The sequence below is a fragment of the Dipteris shenzhenensis genome, chromosome 17 (genome assembly GCF_047967505.1).
Source record: "Dipteris shenzhenensis isolate YYH24624 ecotype China chromosome 17, Dip_SZ_1.0, whole genome shotgun sequence".
Taxonomy (NCBI): Eukaryota; Viridiplantae; Streptophyta; class Polypodiopsida; order Gleicheniales; family Dipteridaceae; genus Dipteris; species Dipteris shenzhenensis.
Genome location: NC_141612.1, coordinates 41,338,292 through 41,362,717, shown reverse-complemented (window position 1 = coordinate 41,362,717; position 24,426 = coordinate 41,338,292). Strand labels below are relative to the sequence as shown.

General features: G+C 43.7%; 1 protein-coding gene and 1 pseudogene across 4 annotated transcripts; both read left to right on the top strand.

Annotated features, from left to right (window-relative positions):
- The first annotated feature begins 918 nt into the window (after window positions 1-918).
- On the top strand, window positions 919-23,692 carry LOC147892122 (Peptidase M50 family protein). 4 transcript variants are annotated; one of them, XM_087388360.1, is made up of 10 exons: window positions 919-1,164; window positions 1,357-1,422; window positions 2,497-2,563; window positions 3,295-3,390; window positions 8,257-8,360; window positions 8,571-8,718; window positions 13,409-13,489; window positions 13,651-14,118; window positions 22,832-23,158; window positions 23,276-23,692. In XM_087388360.1, exons 1-10 carry the CDS (start codon window positions 1,067-1,069, stop codon window positions 23,438-23,440), a joined length of 1,620 nt encoding a protein of 539 aa, XP_087244486.1. In that variant the 5' UTR covers window positions 919-1,066; the 3' UTR covers window positions 23,441-23,692. The 4 variants fall into 4 exon arrangements, with proteins under 4 accessions (XP_087244486.1, XP_087244485.1, XP_087244488.1 ...); XM_087388359.1 differs by having other exon boundaries at window positions 8,257-8,365; window positions 8,549-8,718; XM_087388362.1 differs by lacking the exons at window positions 919-1,164; window positions 1,357-1,422 and having other exon boundaries at window positions 2,547-2,563; window positions 8,549-8,718.
- Window positions 6,765-7,444, top strand: LOC147892123 (uncharacterized; annotated as a pseudogene).
- Window positions 23,693-24,426: the final 734 nt, after the last annotated feature.

Below are 24,426 nucleotides of genomic sequence, written 5' to 3'. Positions count from 1 at the left end.
CTCTTGCATCTTTTTGGCCAGCCCATCCGATAGGACGGAGCCCTTGCTCTTCTCATAATCATTCCCAGGCGTATTGTGGGGTCCTTGCATGACCTTTGTCGAGGCGCTTCTGTCATCTCCACCTTCACCACTCATGCTCCCCTATGTGCCCCCTCCATATGCGGTCTCTTTAGGCTCCCTCTGGAGTCTGCGCCTCCCCTTGGACCCTTGCCCTCTCCTCCTCCCTTTTCCAAATAAATAATACACTTCCATTTTTTTTGAAGAAAGACAATTTATGGTTACAAGATGCAACTGTAAACACTACCATGGTTTTTCTTGCAAGCTTGAGTTTGTAAGAATAGCAAAGGAAAAAACAACTTTACGGGGGTTTTACAAGCATCCGGATGCCAAGTACAAGATGCTTGCCCCACCAATGGAAAAGCCCACTACTACTGATGCAACCCTTTCACAAACAAGCAGACGGGCACCTCCTCTTTCCTATCTAGCATGTATAGACCACATATGGCCTCTTCATCTCGCCCATCTCGTGGCTCTCCAACCTTCATCTAAATAAAAATTTTCTTCTTTCTTGCAATCAGCTCCCATTTCAAGGTATACGAGCGGGAGCTTCTATAGGTATTTTGCCATGGTATCGGGTAGACAACTGTTTTTCTCCCTAAGCAGGGTTATCGCTTGGTGGAGGTTTTGGAAAGTAGCTCGCCTTTTTTTGCGTTGAGAGGCGTCCATCGTTGCGTGGTCAAATGAACCAATAAGAGGCGAGTTTTTTAACGATGGGCAGGCATCTCCTTACACACACACACAGCCCATGACCAAACCTTCCAGTCTTACGTGGACTCCACGTCCTACCGTTGCCAAGCTCGTGTGTGGCTGTCCAACGATGGGCACCCGTCAAATCTGCCAATCACCCTGTATTCCAGGGTTGCGCAACCATCATTGGGCATTTAAGACTGCCGAGGACTCGTTTCGGGCCGCCAATCGTTGGTGAGCGGCGCCGACAAGGTGGCGGGACACGTGTGAAACCCCCCTAGTGATGGCTGTAAGAAAGGTTGGTTAATAAAGAGATGAAATGCCACTCTCCGAAAACGAAAGCATGTTACCCAGAAGAAGCAATGCTAGAGCTCGAAGGCGGCTCTCTCTCTCCCTTCGTCAGCTGTTGAGCCGCCTGTAAGTATTCCAATCTCATTGCGTATCTTTGATACTTTCCAACAGAATGTGAAATGATCTCATCTAGTTAAGGCTTTTGAGGAGCCTCTTGATTTATGTACATTATTCAGAGTTGCACCGCTCTGTTTTCATCGGAAACTTTACCAGGGATTTGTGTTTACGTTGTGCTGATGTATTCTACTTTCTGCGCAGATTCTTTTCATGGGAAACCCAGGCTCTCAACGAGTCACTCTATCTTTGGGGTCAACGGTATTCAAGGTTGTAGCACCTCTTTCTTGGACGGTAGGATTGCACGAGTCAAAGTTGTTGGAGGGCAATTTCACAGAGTCTATTTTGTCCCGTGTTCCATTTTGTCGAATGCTCGTTTATTTAGATTACTCACCTAGTTATCTTCTTAAGCAATTAAAGATGGGTCATTGGTCTCATCACATTAACGTTCACCCAAGTGTATGAAGAGTTTTAATGCAAATTAATTACGAGTAGTTGGTTCTTTTGCTTGAGTTCAGCGCAGATTCAAGGGGATACACCGTTCAAAATGTGTCGTGTACTTGCTTAGTGTTAGGTTAAAACGAGTGTAAACAGCTAGCTTTTTCTAGAAATGCTACTCAAACAACCGATAGCCAAAGTAGAACTCTGATTTGATATTTCTGGTTCTCAAGGCACAACCTGAGAGACCTTTCAAAAAGTCGCCACCATGGTGGCAGCTGAGCGTTGAGGTAGAGGAGATGAATTCTTTCTCAAGTCCCCCCTTGATCCATTGCATTTTTGGACGTATCCATGATATTCCATGAAGCTTGGATTGCATTTGATGGCAAAAGCTATTATTGCTCATCTTTGTGATCTTATTGAGTATTGGTGTTGTGTAGAGGGTACCTCCGTTCCATTGTAGCAATTCTTGAAATTCTATGCCCGTGGTATCAGAAGGTTTCGAGTAAAGTTCATTCCTTAAGGCTGGATGACTTTGCTGCTCAGCATGAGGCTTCTTTGGCTTAGGTTCCTTTGGGTTTCATGAGTTAGTTCGTTTGGGTTTCAAGAGTTAAGAATAGGATGTATTGTGGTATAATTGCATTCCCATTTGTCTAACTTACCACAGAAGACAGATATCCCATTTGATATCTTAATAATTCAATGAAGCTTTTGTAGTGGTGGCAAAATTGGGAATGAGATCATTCATATTTTTACGAATCTGGATCAAGCCAAGTTGTGTTTTCTCAGGTTTCTGAGCCATGCAATTAGGATATTCAACGTACTGTCTTCTTGCCTTTTTGGCCACACACTATAATATAAACATAACTTGCTAGATTCTTACAGAAGTGTATACTTTTATCGCAGTATCCTAAAGCCATGGTTCAGTCTTGGGATCGGATTCGGCCTCCTGATGATGATCATTGTCTCTGTGGTAAGACTTTGCTGTAACATGTATGCCACAAAATTGAAGAACTTGCTCTAAATTTATTTATGCAATTTAAAAGCATTCCAAAAGTAGCAGATAGATAACATTTATTGCAAGGCTAAGTTATATAACAGAGAGAGCTCTTGCAAAAAATGTTATATATAATGATCTCATAAGCTTGCAGCTCTCAATCTTCCTGGACACGACCATTCCCATAGTGATGTTCAGTGCCTATTTGCTAGCATATCAAGAAAAACACACGGTCATGTAGTCAAGTTCCAGGTCTTCTCTGGATGCCTTGAGCCTTGACTAAGCATGGGCATAAAGAGGGAAAATTTTCATACCCTTAAATGTGAAGTGTCCATATGTTGAGGTTACATGTTTGCGATATAACTTTATTCGCACAAGACATAGAAAGATTTGATCAGGTCTGGTAAGGGCCGAACGGTCAATGAGACTGAAATCTGCTATAAGGGCTTATGCAATCTTGATTTTTGGAGGAAAACCCGGGAGCCCTATGGCAGCTCTACATATAAGTATGCTACTGCTTATCTGCATATAAGGTTTGTTTGGAAGGTGGAGAAGAGGGTACCGTGTAAAGAATATGCATAGGCCTTGTGTTTCAATTTGACAGGTTTGTCTATAAATTTTAATCTGCAAACTTAACGGGTGTATGTATGGAAATCTATGTTGACATTGAGTTGCTCTTTCTTGTCATCTTCTCGACATTCTTGCAGTTGCTTGTTTGGACTTCCAGTATATTCGTCAATTTGGGCAGCCAAAATAATGCAACTGGTGTCATACAAGAATCTCAGCAGCATGTTACATTTGTGGTTAGTTTAATGCTTCTTTTTCTCATGTGCACATATAAATATTGTGTTGTTTTTGTGGGTGTCGTCTTTTTGTGAGAACTCTGCTTTGCTCATAGGATTGCTCGTACTTGTCTTGTACGTTGTGGTTCTTTTAAGGTCTATGTTATAGTTCTCGTTTTCTTCTAACAACTCCTCAATTCCAAGTGTCCTTTCATTTTCCTTTTTGTTGTTGGTCCCTTTCACAAACTCTGAAATCTGGAATTTGAAAACTCACATGTCCTTACTGTTGGATCATGGCTAAGCAGCAAGATGGGAGTGGAACAACCAACATAACTCTTGTACTTTATTCATGAGAGAAGGCAAATATATAGGCACTTGATACATACATGAGAGCCAAGCTCCACTAATTTCTCCATTGATTTCTCAATCAGCATCTCTCAATCACACCACACTCTAGGCACACCTACACACACGTGTTCACACACTCACTCATGTGATCACACTCACAACCACAGACCTTGTAATCCTTGGTATTGACCCCAGTACATCAATTTGTCCCATCATGCCCCCCCACAAAAACCCTAGCAGTAGTCCATGGGGAACTTCATGGCTTGCCCACCTCTAGTGACAACACTCATGATCCCAACCTGAATCTTACTCTAGTTGCATCAGCAGTAGACTCATTTGGGCATCCTCATCCAACGTGATCTCACTCTGACTTTGGTCTCTTGGTTTACAATTGGAAGACTGGACAATGACTATGCATGGGGAATTCCCATGGGTCTAACAAGGTAAAAGCTCAAACATGAGACTAACAATCATTTAAGGGGGACGTCCCAGGCTAGAACCCTTATTGACCACACACACAAACAACTAAGTCGAAGATGTGGGGAAATTCCCCCCCTTGATGGTAATCATTTTCTGGTGTCATTTCTAAGCCACCATTGTATCAGACTCGTAAACTTGCTTGTCCATTGCATTGTACTTGGTGTCGATGAAGCAAAGCTTTCCATCTAGGCAAGGTCTTATCACATGGGCAGTGTCTAATGCCTTACAAGGTTTGACAAATAAACTCAAGCAAGTGGAACTTGAGAATATATTCTTCGAGAGCACAAGCATCATATCATCCGCATAGAAAAGCAAGAGTATATTGGTGAATATAAGCTTCATGACTGAGTTCTTGTTGTGAAACACAATAAAGATATTCAAAACTTTCAGTCACGTATAAAAGCCCTAAATTTTGACTGCTTGGTCAACCGTCTCTGACCAAAATATGACGAAATCTGCCTGTAGAGACAGAAATCGGCTGGAGGGTGGAATTCGCCCTGATTACAGAGGCTATGAAGGGGCTTTTGGTGGCAAAAGAAGCCCCTATTAGTGGACAAGATCTATACTAGAGGATGCCCGGAAATATGCGCCTGGTCGCCGGTGAGAACTGCTTCAATGGTTGACTGCATGCCTTTTGAGAATGGCAAATGGGCAGCCAAGTGAGGAAGTAAAACATGTATATTGCTGTATGCGAAAGAGGCATATTGAGAAAGAGAAGACATGGAGCCTCGAGGGACAAGGGGGATCAGTCACGGGGGAAACATTGAAAGCACAGGACTCACACAGACTGCCGGCTGAAATTTAAGATGGTGGGAAGAATTCATAATGACTTTTATTGTATTCTCGACAAATCAAATTAAGCAAATGTGGACATGGTTCCAAGAGCCTGGTGAATGAGCACAATTGTCCATAAATATAAGAGGGTTGATGGGCAAGACCCTAAGTATTATAAGATTATGATGGCAAGTACTGTAATAGCCAAACTGTTTGGTGCCGTCGTGGAAGTTTGGAACATAGAAAAGGAGATTTAAGGCTGCATGAGAGGAGCAGAGGCTGCGATAATTTTTCGGGAAAAAGGCCTTCAGTTATTGTTTCAGGGCCATATTACCTTGCTAGAAGTTGAGGCTTTGAAAGATTTCCCCTTTGCTTTTCCCTTGCTCTTTGCTTTCTCCCAGAATTGACCATGAACTTTGGAAAAACTTATTGAGAAAGGCTGATTGTTCTAGTAGATTGAAGTTGGATTTTAAATGATTCGTGAGAGTTAGACCAGTCATAAACTTTTTTAACTCTCCTCTTTGAGTGTAGAAGAGAAGTACACTCCAATCTTGCTTGAAATTTACTACACTCTATACTAAGATAGATTTTGCTTCTGCTGTATTAGCGGACATGCAAATTTCACCTTGTGAAGTTTTCGTCCAAGTTGCGGCCTGCTGGTATTGTGATAATTCTTTCTATCTTAAATGGTGCGTTGCCCTATCAGCTAGATTTAGATTTAGATGCTCGTTGGGGAGAGACTAAAATGAAAATGTTTAGACTTCACAAGCAGTTGTAGCTTGAATGAAGAGATTTTGGACTACCTTTTGATTAGCCTTCTCCTTTAGTGCTGCCTTCATCATGACTGAGTCTGCCCTTCACCTCCGGAGTGCCGACAGAAACTCAGTACGAAGACTTTGTATAAATTGATGCTCAAGTATGTGTGGGTGTGTGTATTTGTATGTGTGAGAGCATATTTTTATACTATGGTCTACACCCACTGTTGGGTGCTGATGACGTCAGTGGGGATGTCATAGTAGCTAGTCCCTGCTATGCATGATGGAGTTTATGGTTTTCAACCTTGCGAGTGACTATCATGAGATTGAAACTGCACTATGTTGTGTTTTTAGAGGATGAGTTTGGGAATGTTCCTGGATTCATCTAGGTATATGCTTCTGCCGTATTAGCAGACATGCAAATTTCACCTTGTGAAGTTTTCGTCCAAGTTGCGGCCTGCTAGTATTGTGATAATTCTTTCTATCTTAAATGGTGCGTTGCCCTATCAGCTAGATTTAGATTTAGATGCTCGTTGGGGAGAGACTAAAATGAAAATGTTTAACCTTCACAAGCAGTTGTAGCTTGAATGAAGAGATTTAGGACTACCTTTTGATTAGCCTTCTCCTTTAGTGCTAGCCTTCATCATGGCTGAGTCCGCCCTTCACCTCCGGAGTGCCCACAGAAACTTAGTACGAAGACTTTGTATAATTTGATGCTCAAGTATGTGTGGGTGTGTGTATTTGTATGTGTGGGTGTGTGTATTTGTATGTGTGAGAGCATATTTTTATACTATGGTCTACACCCACTGTTGGGCGCTGATGACGTCAGTGGGGATGTCATAGTAGCTAGTCCCTGCTATGCATGATGGAGTTTATGGTTTTCAACCTTGCGAGTGACTATCATGAGATTGAAACTGCACTATGTTGTGTTTTTAGAGGATGAGTTTGGGAATGTTCCTGGATTCATCTAGGTATATAAGATAGATTTGGAAGATTTGAAGTCATGAATAGGAAGCTCGTTTCACAAGTAATTATATTATGAAAAAGATAAGCAAAGTTTTAAGGGCTGAAAAATCAGCTCTGCATTTTGTTTTTTGTTAGATGAAATCTAAAAAGCAAGACCTTGATTTGGAAAAGAAAGTGTGTACAAAAGTTGGAGATACTAAAGATCTCCTTTGTTGGTTAAACTTTCCTCTAGATAATTTGTTCTTAACTGTAGGAGACTCTTTATTTCGACAAAGCATTGGTATTCCGACGGGCACTAATTGTGCTGTTTTATTAGCAAGCTTCTCCCTTTTCACATATGAGTTTACGCAATGATTGATCTCTTGTGAGACTTGTCCAATCATTCTTCATAAACTAAGTCAAGTTAGGAGATTCACAGATCACTTATCAGTCCCAGACATTCCAAACTTTAAAGATTTTATGTACAAAGATCCAAACTCTTTTAGTGGAGGAATTTATCATCAAGAGTTTTGTGAACTTAATTGTATAGCTAGTGGAAGTATTGTAGTTCCTTGGATTTTAACATTACTCAATCTTCTTTAGGTTTAGAAGTTGATATGTATGATAAACGACAACTTCAGTATGCTATGTTGAATATCATACGGATGCCTCACATTGACTCAAACATATGAAATTTGGCTAAATATGGAGTGATTACTTTCCAATTCGATAGGTTCTCTTGTCTTTGCACAAGTAAATTTTGGTTAGTTTAGTTTAGTTTTGTGTGTGTGTGTGTACACACGTGCGCTCGTGCCTGTGCCACGTACACACGTGCGTGCGTGCGCGCGCACATACGTATCTATGTACGTATGTACACACACATACATACACGTATGTGTGTGTGTGCGTGTGTATGGAAAATTTCTTTGTTATGTTTTTCCTCCCACTTCCTTATTTTATTATTTAGTTTCATTGTGTTTGCATTGGTGTTTCTTTCCTCTTCTTCTTCTTCTTTGGGTTAGGTTGTGTTGTGGTGGAAATTTAACCTAATTTTACTGTCTCTCTCTCTCTCTCTCTCTCTCTTGCGTGTGTGCATGCTTTCTGTCGCATTTCTTATTCTTATTTTCTGATTTGTTTATTCCTTTTTGCTATCAAAGTTTTTGTTGTTTGGTTGAGATTTGAAGCCTTAAGTGAGCACTGGGTTTACACGAGATTCCGAAAATCTTTTGAAATCCAGATGGCAGCTTGGGTACTGATGATAACCTAAGTGTAGCTTTGTTTACTAAGTTATTTTATTTCATTTTCTTTTTTTACTTTCTATTCTAGTTTTATATTTTTTTAAAATTTATGTTGATTCATTTATTTTATTTTCTCATTTAAAGTCACTTACAAACTCCCTTCTTTCCTTGGTTATTTCGCTTGTTCTATAAAAAATTTTAATTTGTTAGATTGTATATTCTAGGGATATATTTTATTGAATACACTCCTTGCAGCAGTGGTTTTAATGGAGGATTTACTGGGATGCTGAATCTTTTGATGTCAGACTTAGGACATAAAGGCTTACTTGTTCTTCTTATGTCTGAAGGTGCCTGGACTGAATGTACCCTGGAGTGACCTTCCTTATGTCATCGTTGCAACAACATTTGCAGTTGGATTTCATGAACTTGGTCATGCACTTGCTGCCACAAGGTTGAGTATGCGTTTCTTTTCTTCTAGTTTTTGGCCTACCCATCATGTGTGAAATTACAAGGCCTCTGGCATTCATTCAGGAATCAAGCTACAGCACTTTAATTGTCGTGCTGGCTTTGTAGGGTTGTGAGGATTTGACGCACTCCTTTGCATTTTGTGGACAGTGGCTCTTACAAGACTCTTTGCAGGTTTTCTGTTGATCTACCACAGTGAGGGGGTACATATTGAATACATTGCTGTGTTTTTGGCGTGCCTTATTCCTGGAGCATTAGTTGCTCTTAATGACGACACTTTGCAACTTCTATCTCCTCTGCGTACACTACGAGTATACTGTGCAGGAATCTGGCACAATGGTCTGGTATGCAATATCCCTTGTTAAAGAGGTTATGCTTTGAGTTTTGGGCTTTTTTTTCCTTTCCTTCACGGTAGGATGACTCACTGTTCAAAGAATGTTCTGCTGCTTCACTGGTCAAGATTGTGTGCACAAAACAAGATTCTTAGATGTCAATTTCGATATGAAATGGCACCAAGCCATACAAGCATTTAGAATCGTCACTGGAGTGAAAGAGCAATTCTTGGGAAGTTCAGTCAACATACCATAATTCTGATTCGTTCGGTCCTTGTTTCTCCAGTTATTACGAGTCTATGTTGTCCTTGTCTTCTTCTCACCTTGAACGGTCTTCTTTATTCATTCTCTTATCAAGGCACATTCAGTGGTCTCTTAATTTGCGCTTTTCATCTTAGCTTGCTCCATCTCCCCTCCCACTTTCTTTGTGCCCTTTCTGCTGGACTCGTTGCTGCTTCTTCTGTCTTTGTGCCCCCTAATGTTCTCTTGTCTTTAGATTTGGATGAGGCAGTATTAAGCTCATTGCATCTTTACTATCAAGGAAAAGTATTAAAAAAAATGCAAAACTGTGGGACTGTATTCAAGCTTCTGTGTCGTGTAAGTGTTAGTGTCTCCAATATTTTTCTAGGGTTGCTTGCCCTCAAAATGCTGTTATTTTATAATCTAAAGCAGCTGTACAATAGCCGCTCCACTTTACTGAGTGCATGAGTTCAGTGTAAAAGAACTTTCTCTAGCCTAGACTGTTACAAACCAACTTGCTTTAATTCTTAATCTTTCAAAGGTTTCATTCTAAGTTTCAAGGTCTCTAGGGGCAGTTAAAAAATGCTTACATTGTAGATGAAATGTTGAACTTCGTATGTATTCCTATGTGTGGCAATAATGTAACTTGTGACCTTCATCTTCAATCAATCTCCTTGCATAGCTTACAAGTTCTTTATCCAATGGAAAGTTCTTCCATTTGGAACATGTCCATTTTAAGTCATGAAAGTTGATCCTCATCCAACAAGCCTATGGCCATTTGTGAATCAAGGCTTTTGTTTGAAGGTAGCTTTATCTCCTATATATAAGTGTAAGGTAAAATACCTTTCTATACACATACATTTTTCTCTTTCCATCAGCGCAAATCCAATCTTTTGTTCTCTGCTGTACTTGTATTTCGATTGTTCATTCCTTCCATGTTTCTTTTGCCAATTCTGATATCCATCCCTTGGTATGAAACAAAATAACTGGCTTCCTATTTTTCACTTTCAGATATGTCAGTCACAGTCTTTGGCCTGAAAAATCCAATCTAAATGTCCAGACAAATGCAGAACTATGTTCTGTAACTTCCAGGTCTAATTGCGGATAGAGGAAGTAATACGAGAAGATATGCTGCTGTTAGAGGAATCCCTTTCTCATGTCTTCTTATCAATTCTTCCAACTCATTTGATAAATATTAGCATTATGTCGGTAAAGGTTATCTTTACCTCTCCTTTTGTGCCATGTACCAGGTATCTCTGCTAGAACCCTCTCTCACAGCCTTGGGACTTTTACTTATATTATCTTGTACAGATTATTGTCAACTGTTTGTATGTGACAATATGGTGTCAGAGCAGGTGTAGACGATGTCCACATGTGAGCCCCATATGAGTGCAGGAATCATTAGAGAATGAATGGAAACTCAACAGATAAAAATGCTGAGATTATATTAACGCCGGCTTGTAGCCTCATAGTCCAAAATCAAATGTATACAATGAGGACGGAGGAAGGTGACCAGATGCATGACCACATAAAATAGAACAAGATAGTCAGGGATCAATTGGAGAAGGTGACTAAGTGCATGACCACATCCAGAAGAACGAGATAGTCAGGGATCAATTGGCCATCGTCGGATAGGAGGTGGACACTAATGCACTAGCCATGGTCCTATTGAACATGCTTCTATGACACTTCAGAGGATCTGTGACAAGTGTAAACAATTGCAGTGTGCTCAAGGCCTCTCAGCTTTGCAGGAATGGGTGCGATGTTGTTGCAGGAGGAAGTGAGAAGACGAGAAACCATTTCTTGGTTTGGGCAAAGGGAGAGGCAAGAAATGAGAAGTCTTCTGGTAGTGAGGATAGCAAGAAGGCAGAAAAGTGTTTCCACTTTGACAAGCCACCAGAACATTTTTTAAGGATGGCAAAAAAGATGGGGCAGTAGAACTAGGAGGAAGACAAGATTTAAGTGAAGAGTCAGTGAAAAATAATGGAGGAGGGCCTAGGCAAGGCACTTGAGGTTGTGGCAAGAGAGTTTTAGCACATTATCTGCTACACTCTCACACCAGTTAGTGGACGGACTTCCACTTGTCACAACCACTAAACCAGTGCTAGGTTTAGATCAAGGGCAAGCAATATGGGAACTCATTCGATGAGGTGGCTATACCTAGGAACAGGCTGCACGTGATTTGGTATACTTTGACATTTGTAAGAAGACGACGACCAAGAAATCTCATCAATTGCCAGACAGGGATAGGGCCACACATCTTCGCAAGGTGTACATGTTGGGAGGCACCCAAAGTGATCAAACCATCTATCTATGATAAATTAAGCCTAAAAATCCACAAGAATGGGTTAATATGGTAGTTGCTCAATGAATGCACCTAAGAGTGATCAAACCCGATCTAGCCAAATAGTCAAGTGCACAAAGAGAGTCCGGTGGTATGTGCTTTGAAAAATGCAATGCTAGCTTTGTGTCAAGGTTGACGCCATGTTTGATTACCCAAATTAAGTAATGTTTAACTGGTGCCTAATCACAACTATTAATGATGGTATTGACTTGGTATTAATCAAACATGGCATCAAGGTTGACGCCATGTTTGATTACCCAAATTAAGTAATGTTTAACTGGTGCCTAATCACAACTATTAATGATGGTATTGACTTGGTAGTATAACTCACCTGTGCATGCTAAGCTCTAATGGCCATTGCAAGTGTAGAAAGCATGTCCAAGAGATCAAGCTGGGTATCCGTAGGTTTAGTGCAACCCCCACTCACAATTGTGGAGTACAGCACCAACCACACTACCACGTTTGAATTCCTTGCAAAGCCGGCTAGATATTTGAGTCCATAAACCTTACCCCACTTACTACATTGTGCATGAGCATTGAGTTAGCATTGTCCACAAATAACAAGACTGAATCGCCAAATGTAAGCACACCTTGTGAGGGGACTTGGTATTTGGCCCTGCTTGCCATATACATGGGCCTTCAAGATCAAAGCTTTCACTCCAAAGATGACCAATCACATGTGCCTTGCAGATTTCATTTTACTCCCAAGTTCAGTAAGTTCCGAACCAAGCTTGCTGAGGAAATAAATTTTATTGGCTGTTTGGTATCAGTATCAAAAAAGATAAGAATGAGCGCAGATTCCTTTATTGCTCACTCCTTCTCAGCTGTTTGACATCTGTTTGTGTTCACTGTTAAATTCCAAACTTTGTGTCTATATGGCCACCGACACACCATCATTCACAGGACGTGCTCTAGTTCGCAAAGAGAAGCTAGCTGGGATGACTGGTTGTATTTTCAGTGAAAACTACCACAGGAAGTACTCCATGTGTTCCAACTTCCGATCATGGTGGCTGGAGCTAATGGCACAAGTGACGGTGAGCGAAATGGCCTTATGAGCATATTCCAGCATCTCTTCCTTCGTGGGCTCAACATCCTTAGACTAAATACACTACCCTGGCCCTTTTTTAGCAACATGACAATGCAAAGGGGAAAAGAAAACTGCAAATGGAAGCTCCCAACAAGCAACAAACTTGCATCCCAATACACAGCAAAAACAAAGAGCTGCACAAACATGTCTGAAAACATTTGCAAGAAATTGGGGAACAAGAACAAAAAAGTCTAGCGCACCTCTTGCTATCCTTGGGCTGATTTGATTGCTTGGGCTCAAAATGTTTCGCATTTGATACCACTCAAATCAGGGCTGCACAACCTATCTTGGCTCTTGTGCTTGAAGTGACAATTATACAACCAAACAACAGCTAAGTGAAGGCAAGCTGAGGTCAGTTTGTCTAGGTTTGACTAGAATTGACCAAAGTTGATTTTTGCTAAGCAATGTTAAAAGTTGTTATTCCTTATGAAAAGTAGTTGCTTTGAGGCTAGAGCTCTATGCAAGATGATGAGGATGATAGTCCTGAGGATTCTCATAATGGAAAGGAAGACTACGATTTTGAGGCCAGCTAAATTGAGCGTGATAGTAGAAATTTACCAATTTTGAGGATTTAGTTCCTTTTTTAATATGAGATTGCATGGAGCCCTAAATGATTCCATGCTTGAGGCCTGCCAACAATATATTCACATGTGCATATATGTGAATGTGCATCCACGCACACACATGCTCTCAAATATGTAATATTTATGCATGTAGATAGACCGACAGCCCCTTCTACTGCTGGCTGGCCCCTCCTAACACAATTCTGTCTACAGTGCATGCGCGCGCACTTGCACACACACAGCTAGCAAGCTGCAAAATTTTCTTATGCTGTAACTAAATGATTGGGAATGGAAGTTGCCTAGAAATATGCGGGCCCATGCTTGCATAAACTATCTTTGATCCCAAGGAAAAATGTCCCATCATTTTTTATCACCAAAGATGTTTTTCTGTGCTTATTATTTTGGATACAGGGAATCGAAAAACAATCTCAGATTTGTACTTAAGGGCCTGTTGTTGGATGACGCCAGTGTTGTGCAGGATGCTATCTGTTGTTGATGCTGCTGCCGTTCATTTTGAGCCCATTGTATTTACACAGCAAAACTCCCATGGTAAAGGAAACTGGAGGAAATACCACATACTTTTTACCAAGTTTGATGTCAATAGAAACGCTATGTGATAAAGAACTGTTAAGCTGTTCATTAATGCAATGTATGCCACAATTGGAATCTTACTTTCTGGACCTCTCCTCATGCAATTTCCTTTGGTTCAGGTACTTGCTATACGTTCTCAATCTCCCCTGGCGGGCCATTTGAGCATAGGAGACTCCATTTTAGAAGTGGCTGGGTTGAAACTTGAAAGCCCCCAAGATTGGCATCAACGTCTTTATGTGCTCCACATCCAAGGGCAGTCACACAGTATTTACTCAAAGGGGACAAGCAAGCTAAGAAATGAAACCCAATGGGTTTCACCTCACAGTATCATGACAGAAGGGCTTTGTGTCCCTACACAAAACCTGACGGCTTATCAGATGGAACACATTGGTTCACATTGCTCAAGCAATGAACTGCTATTCGAACTTCCTTGTACTAGTACAATTTCTAATGATTCCAATGGCAAACGAAACAGTAATGTAACTCGAGATGGCTTCTGTTTGAAGGCAACTGATGTATTGAAATACCCTACATGTGGTAGGGCACCAAGACCAACGATAATTACTGATCCGTGTGGTTGCTCTGAAGTAAGTTACCATCCTTCTTGCTGTGGAATTCCCATGACAAAATGTGTTGCCAATTGAGATGAATTTTTTTGTGTGCGCGCACGTGTGCGTGTGGGCGCCTCTCTCTCTCTCTATGTGTGTGTGTGTGTGGGTGTGGGTGTGTGTTTGGGGGGGTGGAAGGGAGGGGGGGGTGTGTGGGGGGCAGAGAGAGAGAGAGAGAGTTTATTAAAGCCTTTGAAAGACGAATGGGTCTATGAGATGAAAAAGCCAGATACAATGAGCTGAATGGGTGGAGCCTCTAAGCGGACATTTGCACCCAAGACAAATACAACGTACATATAAAAGCATCTGAGTAAATGGAGAGGATCGGAACTGCAGTGTGGCATTATTGTGGTGGGTGGCTGAGAATTTATACGAGGGTCTCTGCAAAGAGAAGCTCCAGCAATGTATGGGGCTGCCGCGGCATAAAACTCATGATAGAGTGCTGATGTTGGTCAGTTTGCATGGTTCACTGTGGTCTCCTAGCCGTGGCCCTGCTTTGAACAAGGGCCACTGCCATACCCATCGGCCATGCCTCTGATTTGTACGTCAACACGCTAATGGATCTATCGTATCTCTCCTCTGGCCTTGGCTATGCTGTCCCTATGGGGTCTACTGGTCCGTGCCATGATCTATCCAACTGGAAAAACTAAGTGATCACACTTTGGGTGGAGTCTGGCTGAGCACGCTGATCTCGTCTATGTGCCCTGAGTAGTTGGTCTCTGTGTCGTATGGCCTTATGAATGAAACAACCAAACATGTCTGATCCATGTGAGGCAGGAGGCTGGGGAGGGTGTTGAAAGAGGGAAGTGTCTGTCTGTGAGCCCCTTCACGGAGACATTAGGGCTGCTGAGGGTTTTTGTAATAGGTGTTATTAAGCCCTCGATTTTGGCAAGCACCAGTGAGGGAAGAATTCTTTAGGTATATCAGGGCCTGAAGGCCCTGCAGTCGGCAGCAGTTTGCTGTAGACTTTGGCAGACCTAGGGGCTGCTCTGGGCTGTTGAGAGTAGTCCAGTCCCTAATTTGGGCAACAAAGGCCCAGCAGCCAGGTCACACAAACCTGGTCTGTTCCAGTCTGCCAGCCAACCAGGTTGGTCGGCTGACAGACTGAAAAAGTTGGCCAGTCTAGGGCCGTTTATAAATCTCCCTCCCTCCATTCAGTTGAACACTCAGCAGTGCCCCTCACAGCCTGTCTTACGAATTGTTTCTTGGATATCTGCCTACTTCAGCCTCTCCTACAAGCTCGTGGAGCAGAATCTGGTGCAGCCACAAGTTCCCTCTATCTGTTGGAACCCTTCAGTTGAATGTGCATTTATGTACTTAGAATTGGCCAATGAATACTTCCCTGGTCAAGTCTTTCTTCTATTATCTACATGGTATCAGAGTCCCAGGTGTTCATGTAGCACACAGATCAGCCAGTCTCTCAGAGTGAGCCTCTCTCTCTCTCTCTCTCATTTTGGAGCTCCTTGAGGATATAGGCTAATGTGTTTGGCAGGTACGACGACGACAGTTTCAGGTCTGCATTTTACTGAAGGATTGTGATCAACTTGGAGAAGCCTCCATTCTCAAGCTCCATTATCCCAAAGACTATCTCTAAAGATGAAGATGATACTGAGGACCTAGAGATGTCTGAATGGGAGGAGAAGGATGTACAAGCGCTGGTTTGTCATTCGGATGATGGTAGCAGACAGCAGAATACCATCGATCTTGATGGCAACAACAGCAGCGGCAGAGGCGTGGATAGATCCTTCGAGACTAGTTCGAGGCCCAAAGTATGACCCGTCTATTTAGTCTTCAGTCCCAACTCCCGAATCTGACTTAGTGATGGGTTTATATCACTAGGATGAAGGAGATATGAGATTAGTTGGCTGCATTCAGAACCAAGTTGGTTACTCAGCAATTAGTGCTAATGTTACTGAACCAACTCCCTTGTGCTTACTAGAATTTGGTCATGATGCCTACTCTTAGTGAGAGGAGTTAACCGCTAACCTTCGAGGAGGTGAGCTTTAAACAAGAGATGAGGCAGGAGTTTTATGGAGGGGATGAAGCAATGTTGGGGGCCCAAGCGAAGGTCAAGAAGAACAACACTAGGGGTGGTAAGCCCACGGGGGAATTTACTTATCAGAATAGGTAAAAGAAGGACAAGAAACAAGTGAAGTGCTTCTATTGTTAGAGGCTTGGGTACTATGCCAAGGATTGTCAAAAATAGAAGGCAGACATTGCAAAGAAGTCTTAGTCTACTAAGAAGAGTCAATGAATGTTGTGAAGGTCGAGTTCCTATTCGTAAAGGTTCATGAGGTGGATTTGTTTCTACTTTGGAGGGAGAGGGGAAGGGAAGAGTGAAGGGGGATGGAGTGGCAAACACAAAGGAACTACAAGGGAAACAAGAGAACACCCAAAGACACTCTTGAAAGAGAAGAGGGATCTTGTATTCCAAACTTGTGCATACAACAATGAAGACCAAAGTCAACTATTTGGCCTTTAATACAAGTCACATTTTGAAGGGAGGGCCAACCCTTTTCCTTATACCACTCTCTCTTATATCTCTTTTGCTACAACCACTTTGGCCCATATGGCGCCAAAGCATTCTCTCGACCTCCTCTTATCTTCAAAAGTGTTATCCATATCCAAACGGCTCTTGTGTTATCCTTGGTAATTTGAATGGTCTCGACACCTACCTCTGTCTTAAGCCATTTGAGGCTCAAAAACCGTAGGACTAGGTCGATGTTGAGCCATTTGCAGCTCAAACCCCATTGGCCCAGCTTGGTGTTGAGCCATTTGGGGCAAAGGCCCTAAGGTCAAAATTTGGTCTTATTTTTTATCAAAACAGTCAAAGGAGCTGTCGCCATCACGCGTTGTTGGAAGATGCCTTCCCAGGCTCACTTCTAAGTGTATGAACATATTAGATTGCTGAAATGTTTTCCTCTATGTTCCTTAGTGTCCTGGGTGCCATTAGTGCATGAAATCATGCATTTTAGATCCGAGGAATGTGTACTTATATAGTAGGCATATAATTTTTGGTAAAACAGGCACCTGGGGAAAATTTTGAATTGAAACACGTCTGGAAAATTTTCCAAACGTTTCCAAACGTCTGGCAACTATGAGTGGAGCTACCCGGCACATGATCTGACACCGGGAATGGTTCTAATTTTCCAAAGGTTTCCAAATGTGACGTTTCCAAACGTCTGGCAACTATGAGTGGAGCTACCCGGCACATGACCCGACATCGGGAATGGTTCTCTCAGATTGAACCTGTACCTCGAGAGTTGCTAGTGATTTGAAGTGTCCCAAAAGAAGGGAGAGGTTTCATTTCTTTTTCTACTCATATGGTGTATGCAAAACTGTGTCTGATGTTTTGTATGTACCAACTTTTTCAAAGAATTTGCTTTCAATCACTACCATGATCAAGAACAGGTGGAGGTCGATGATAAGCAAGCTTAACAAGCGAAAATGCTCCCACTGCAGGGAGGAAGAAGAAGAGGGAGAAAAACGTCAGAGGGGGAGGTGGAGACGAGGTGGAGTGAGGGGGGGGTAAGGACGGAAGAGGAAGGAGGGAGGTAAGGAGGGCAGAAGGCGGAGAAGGAGGGAGGGGGCGAGAAGACAAGGAGGGAGAGAGGGCGAGGGCAAGAGGAGGCGGGAGAAGGAAGCCGGCGGGGGGGAGGAGAGGAGGCGGCGGAGGGGGGAGGAGGTAGGGGCGGTAGGAGGTGGAGAAGGCGGCGGGGGGAGGTGGTAGAGGCGGCGGAAGGAGGCAGGGAGGGGCAGTGGGGGAGGCGGAAGAAATAGCAGGGAGGGGGAGGAGGAGGGGGAAGCGGGGAAGCGGAGAGGGGAGGCGGGAGGGGGCAGTGTGGGGAGACGAGGTGGGGGGAGGCGGGGAGGGTAGGCAAGGGGAGACGGGGAGGGGGGGGCGGAGAGGTAGCGGAGGAGGTAGAGGGAAGAGGTGGCGAGGGGGAAGCGATGGTGGAGGAGGTGGAAGGGGCTGCGGGAAGGAGGAGATGTCAGGAGGGGGGCAGCAAGAGCAGCCAGGTCGCTAGTGCCTTAATACAGAACTAGATTGAGAGAGAGTTTATTAAAGACTTCAAAAGACCAAGGGGTCTATGAGACTATACGAAAGCTGCTACAACAAGCTGAAAGGGTGGAGCTACTGAAATGAGCATCGTCACCCATGCTAGATGCTAAAGAAGTGTCACATAGTCATAGAATGTACCAGTACTACACAGTATCAACATCAAAACACATCTATATCATCATCACCATCATCATGTCAAATCAAATCCAATCTCAAGTTTGGTCCAGTGTATATGGAAGTCACTCGGGGCCTATCGGAGCTGAGGTCATGAGGGACCGAATGATCGGCATGGCTATGGTGGTAGAACATTAGAGATAGAGCGCTGACAGATATCTATATGTGTGGGTCGACGTGTCCTCTTGGCTGTGGCTCTACGTCTGCTGACAAGGGCCATGGTAACTCTTGTGGGTCATGAAGGTTGAGCCCCGGGTCTAAACATAGAAGGGACGTCCCCAAGCATAATCTGTGCATCCTCCCTTTGTCTGGTGTGCTGTGTCACTAGCTCTGGATCTCTACCTCGTCGACTACCCATGGGGCCATGATCTGTGCGATTCGGCTCGAAGAACTTCGTGATCAAATTATGAAATGGGCATGCTGCGGCCCTTGTCCCTATCTCTACAATCCGAGTATGCGCTCTCGATGTCTAACTGCCTCATGGATGAAGGCGGCTAAGCATCTCTGATCTGGATAGGTGAGGAAGTGGGAGAGCAGTCCGAAGCTCTCTGCGAAGAGGCAGTAGTAGTGGCCTTGGATCTCATAGTACGTTGGGCACCTGGAGATGAAATGGTCCTCTGACTCGATCTCCTGTACATCACACAAGGTACGAATCCTCCTCTTTCTGAGTACTCTCTCAACTCGTCTAGTCTCGATCTAGAGTTGATGGGATGAGACTCGAAACTGTCCAATAGAGACCCTCAATGCATGGGGAAGATGAATCTAAGTATATCCTAGGGGATCAATCAAGCCCTCATCGGAAATGTGTAAGCAGTGATCTCTATAGAAGCTGAGCTTCATTGGCAGCTCACTCGGCGCCAACCAGGTCGTGAAAGTGTGCAACTGTAGGATGTCCTTGGGTATGACCTGGTTGAGCTCATGATACCCACCGGAGCGGGAGAAATGGCTCATCAATCCTATACTGAAAAGGAGGTAATCTGTCCATGTGGAGTCCCAACCTCTCGAACCACTTGCATATGTGTGCATACGGGCATCTCTGGTCACCCTTTGCTGCTAAGTTCATGGACGAGGATAGTGCTAACCATGGTAGTCTGTGTCACCCTGAAGTGCAGTCGTCGTATCCTCTGACCTGATGTAGGTAAGTGATGACCTAGAATGCTTCATCGAGCTGTAGTGGGGTGGACCCAAACTCAGCTGAGAGAGAGAGAGAGAGAGAGAGAGAGAGAGAGAGAGAGAGAGAGAGATGGAGGGAGGGATATTAACGTCCCCGCAAGAGGCCTCGCGGGCCTATGGGAAAAAGTACGGAATCAAGTAGCTCGTACAGACCACTGTGGGTCGGGGCAAAGGGCTCACTAAGGCCCTTGCTGAGTACTAAAATGCTACACTAGTACAAAATAACAAAAACATACGGAATCAAGTAACTCATATAGACCACTGTGGGTCGGCCGGGGCAAAGGGCTCACTAAGGCCCTTGCTAAGTACAAAATAGCAAAACAGTAGCAAAATAGCATGAGGGTGGCATGAAAATATCAAGTGCTCAGAGCTAGAGTCCCAAGTGCATGAACCAGCTCCACGTATCCAGGCTCCATGGTGGCTCTCTGATGAGATGCAAAGAGCTCACGTATCTGCATCTGTCAGGCTGTCTCCTATGGCGGTGGAGGGTGTGGTCTCCTCGATCTCTGGATCCGATGGGCTATTTCAAGGGTGCCCCTCGCCTCGGTCGATCTCCCGTGAGGAGAGCTGAAATAGGTTGAACCTCGATCGTGTGTGCTTTGGTCACCCGTCGCGTCATGTACGGTCTCTGTGTCCCTCGTCCAGCAGTGCTGTGTCGGCTCTCTCCATCGATCCATACATCTCTCATGTTGGCTAGCTCCTCCTCCTCTACCCCAGAGTGCCCTGGAGCTGAGTCAAATGCATAGAAATTCGTGATCCGTCTCTGCGCTCGGTCTACCTCAGTGCCCTGTGGTGCGGTGGTCCGATCCTGTTGCTCTCTAATATGTCGTAGTAGTGTCTCTCTATGTCATCGCATCTCCATCAGGTAGAGCCCAGTACAGACCTGATCCTGGAAGTGGATCAGTTGTGAGAGTGGGCCAAAGCCGTGCCCCTTCTGAAAAAGGCAATGGTAGCGCCCTCGGATCTCATAGTAGGCCACATAGAAAATGCTTCTCTGTCTTGACCGCCCCCATCGTGCACAATGTGCAAGTCCGCTCTCTTTGGGTATGCCTGCAGCTCTCCCTGCCTCGATCCTCAGTTGATGGGACGAGACTTGCACCTGTCCAATGGCAATCCTCAACGCATGTGAGACTCCTCTGTCCTCAAGATACTGAGTGTCATGTGCATGGTGTACCTAGGGTTGGATAGCAGGTGGACGTGGGTTACGGGATAGCATAGGGCTGGATGGCTATTTTTAGCCGAGATTGCTATATATAGAGATTGATTCATATATAGTGCTCACTTTATATGGAGGGAGCTATCCATAGCATTGTGCTATCTATAGCGGGTTTCCTTCTATATAGAGGGAGGGCCAGTGCTATTGTGCAGATCAGTTGAGCGCTCCTCAACTGATGGATGGGGCTTGGACTTAGGTTGGGACTCTGGCCATCTACATGGCGGATCATAGGTGGTGTATCGAAGGTCCTCTAGACGGGCTCAAGTGGTATGGGACGCCTGGGTTAGATACGGGCCTATGGATGAGTCGAGCTGTAGGCCACGTGCTCGGGGGTGGTCGGGAGGATTGAGGCACTTGCGCTATGATTCTGGTTGGTTGAGGGCGAGATTCTAGGTCAGTGATAGGGTCAGATCCCGCGGGGTCATGTCATTTGGTATTAGAGCCGTCCTATCACAATTGAATTCAACGCGAGATATGCAGAAAAGATGTCTTCCAGGTCGCTTTTTGAGATTGCTCTTGCAAATCTGAATTTCCGCTCATGCATGGGCTGAATCGTTGGCTGATGATGTGCGCTCATGATTGGGAGAGTTGTGGAAGAAATAGAAGTGCATAGGCTGTGTGCTCTCTCTCGGTTGCTACGTGTTTGGAAATGGAGATTCCCTGAGAAGGGTAGGCGATGAGAAGACTTAATGTTTCAGCAAGAGATATGAGTATGTGTTGTTTCTGACCTATAACTTCCCACGCTTGGGTTGTTGATGTTATTGGCTGTGTGGGGAAGAGTAGGCTGGTTAGGGAAAGGGTCCCTCTAGGTTCTCAAGGATGAGATTCCTACCCTAGAGACCTAGATTTGCTGCAGTTGAGACGTAGGAGGAAAGAGAGGGTGTTCGTAAGCCAAAGAACGGCTTGTCTAGGAAATTCGGGCATCAGAGATAGGGGCGATATGATTGGGGTAGGCGCTTGGCTTTGGGAAGGAGTGTATGGCTTGATTTTAGCGCGTTTTGGCTATTTTTGGCTGGCTAGAGAAAAGCGGGACCAGATCTATTAAAAGCGAGACTGTTTTGGTAAAAAAAAGCAGGTTGCTTTTTTGTTTTTCTCTAGCAAGGAAAGCACTTGCTCTAAATCAAGCACCCACCCTAAATTCGCCTAGCTTTTGATGGCCCTTCCTGGCTATTTATATACCTGGGATTTCTCTCTCTTTCTCACTTCAGCATTTCAGCACATGAAGGTGAATTTCCCACCCTCTTTCCGTCTGAGATCAGCCTATCAGATTCCACCATCTTTCTTGCTGTCCTCTACCCGCATTCTTCCTTGATTCCACGCAGCACCAGATTCTCTTTTGCTAGTGTGAAGAGCACGTGTTTGGATGCAGCTATTTTTCTTCTGGTCCCTCTCCCGTGCGAGATATTTTCCAGCCATGGAAGGACATCAAAGTAATGAGACACCTATGTTGGATTACTGTTTCATTGAGATGGAGGACGAGGCTACATCGGAGATTATTCCTCGTAGACCTCATGACCTGCTACTTGAGATGGATTCCTTGATGGATGAACTCTTGGCAGCTCTTCACTACTATCAAACCCCTGAGTACCAGAATATATTGAAGAAGGCTCATGCTGTTCTAAATGTAGACAGCTTGTTTTAGAGTCTTTATACCGCTTTCGAGTTATTGAGAAGCGATGAAGAGGTTGAAATCCTCAGTTTTGACCGACACCTAATTATTTTTTGCTCGATTGGATCCTTTGAACCACGTTTGGTTCAAGATATTCCCCAATTTTGTATGAATTATGTTCTAAATTGTCTTGTTATTAAATTGACCAGGTTTTGATTAATTTGGATTTGATTTGTAACTAAGTGGTATTTATAATTTGATTGGTTTTTTCAAATTATATAATGTGTACTTTTGTTCCATATATCTTGAAGTTTTTTAGATATATGGTACATTGAGGATGCCTGAGACTTTGTTACATCTTAAACTAGATTTAACTAAGACAATTGGATTTCCCGTCTCGAATCTTGGTGTGTAGATTCCTGTTTGGTTACTATGGATTTATGGATTCTTTTTTCAGGATGGAATGTGTTTGCTGCCAGCTCTTGATCATGGAGAAGTATTAATTGATATCAAATTCTGGGATTCAAGGGAAGAGGGATGCTTATTCCAAGTCAGTGGATCAATCAACTTTTCTAAAGGACACTGCCAAAAAAGTCTGATCTTTGTTGGGGAACCACAATGGCTTGTCTATGACTTGCATTTGACCCAGTACTGGCCACGATATTCTCCTTCTTTTAGCCTTTTCAGTGTGTCTTGTTGGCAATGGCTTCCTGATATGCTCGAAAGATTGCTGACATATACTTTCTGCATCTCCTCAGCAATGGCTCTATTGAACAGTGCTCCAGTAAGTTTCTCTGCCCTCTGGAGATGTCCTTAATAATTTCTAAAGTATAGCTTGATGAATGCTTATTTCTTGGTGGAAAGGCTATATCAGCTATTTATTTTCAAAGCATTCTGGCAGGTCTTCTATCTGGATGGAGAGGCTATCCTCAAAACTTGGCTTTCATTGAGCAGGCCATATGTCCATCCTAGGAACCGCAGAAAGGTGTTGCACATTGCACTTACAGTTGGGACTTTTTTCTTGGTTCTATTCCTTGTAATGGGGCTTTTTAGCACAGGCTTGTGATATTAACACCAATCACAAGTGTGACAGAACTGGAGATGGGATATATTTCTGTAATATGAATCGATCATGTTGTGCTCTTTTAGTTCAGAAAAACGAACAGTTGTTTTCTCACCAAGAAAAGCTGAGTCTAGTATACGACAGGGAAGCAAATAAAATCTCAACTGGATCTTATGGGAGAATATCACATGCTCGATGTGTAAGCCTTGTACATGATTCTACACCTAATTGAAAGTTTCTCACTCGCACATCTCAGCATGCATGTATTATTGAAAATTGGTTCTTATAATGCATGACAGCCTTGAAGCCAATTAATAATCATGTGCAGGTGGGACAATCATTACCATGTGAACCACTGTAGAAGCAGAAGCCCTCTTTAATATTTCCCCGATATCATTTTAACAATTATTGTTCTATCATTTGGGTAACTAGCATTTATTGGAGAATTGTGTCAATGCCTCCACCTGTGAGCCCCCCAAATGTGGAGAGCTCAGGGCGTTAACACCTCGGCATGTTGATGAACTTGTTAGGGGGAGGGGCTAAAAGCTGCCGAGTGGGCAGCAAGATGGCTGCCACATGGACAGCAGACATAGATCCTGTTTTAGGGACTCCTTGGGGCAGCCCAAAGAGCCACCACGGGGTGGTAGGCCCTGGCAAACTATTGCTTTACATGTATCTATCAGCTAGAATGTGAATTACCTCATACTTGAAATTCTTGCCTTAGTCGGACAAGTTTTGCTCATAACGTAATGGGGAAGGGGCTGGGGGAGGACTTTCTTGAGAGGAAAGTCAGACCATAGTCCCTTCCCCCATGTGGAGGGCTAGAGGGAGGGTGAACTTTGCTAACTATGGTTAGTCCGGTGTGTGCCATTGGTTGGGTTGTGCGCACGATGGCCTGTGCTCGTGCATCTCTGCTGTGTGCGCTCGCGATCGCGCCTTACAAGTTTTGCGTTTTTTTGCTGCTGTCTGTGCTCGCAATCACAAATCGA

Bases quoted from the DNA above. Each gene is read 5' to 3' on its own strand.
- LOC147892122 (XM_087388359.1), top strand. From the start codon at position 1,067: ATGCCACTCTCCGAAAACGAAAGCATGTTACCCAGAAGAAGCAATGCT. The intron at 1,165-1,356 runs GTAAGTATTCCA...CTTTCTGCGCAG, and splicing joins CGTCAGCTGTTGAGCCGCCT to ATTCTTTTCATGGGAAACCC. The intron at 14,119-22,831 runs GTAAGTTACCAT...TTCTTTTTTCAG, and splicing joins ATCCGTGTGGTTGCTCTGAA to GATGGAATGTGTTTGCTGCC.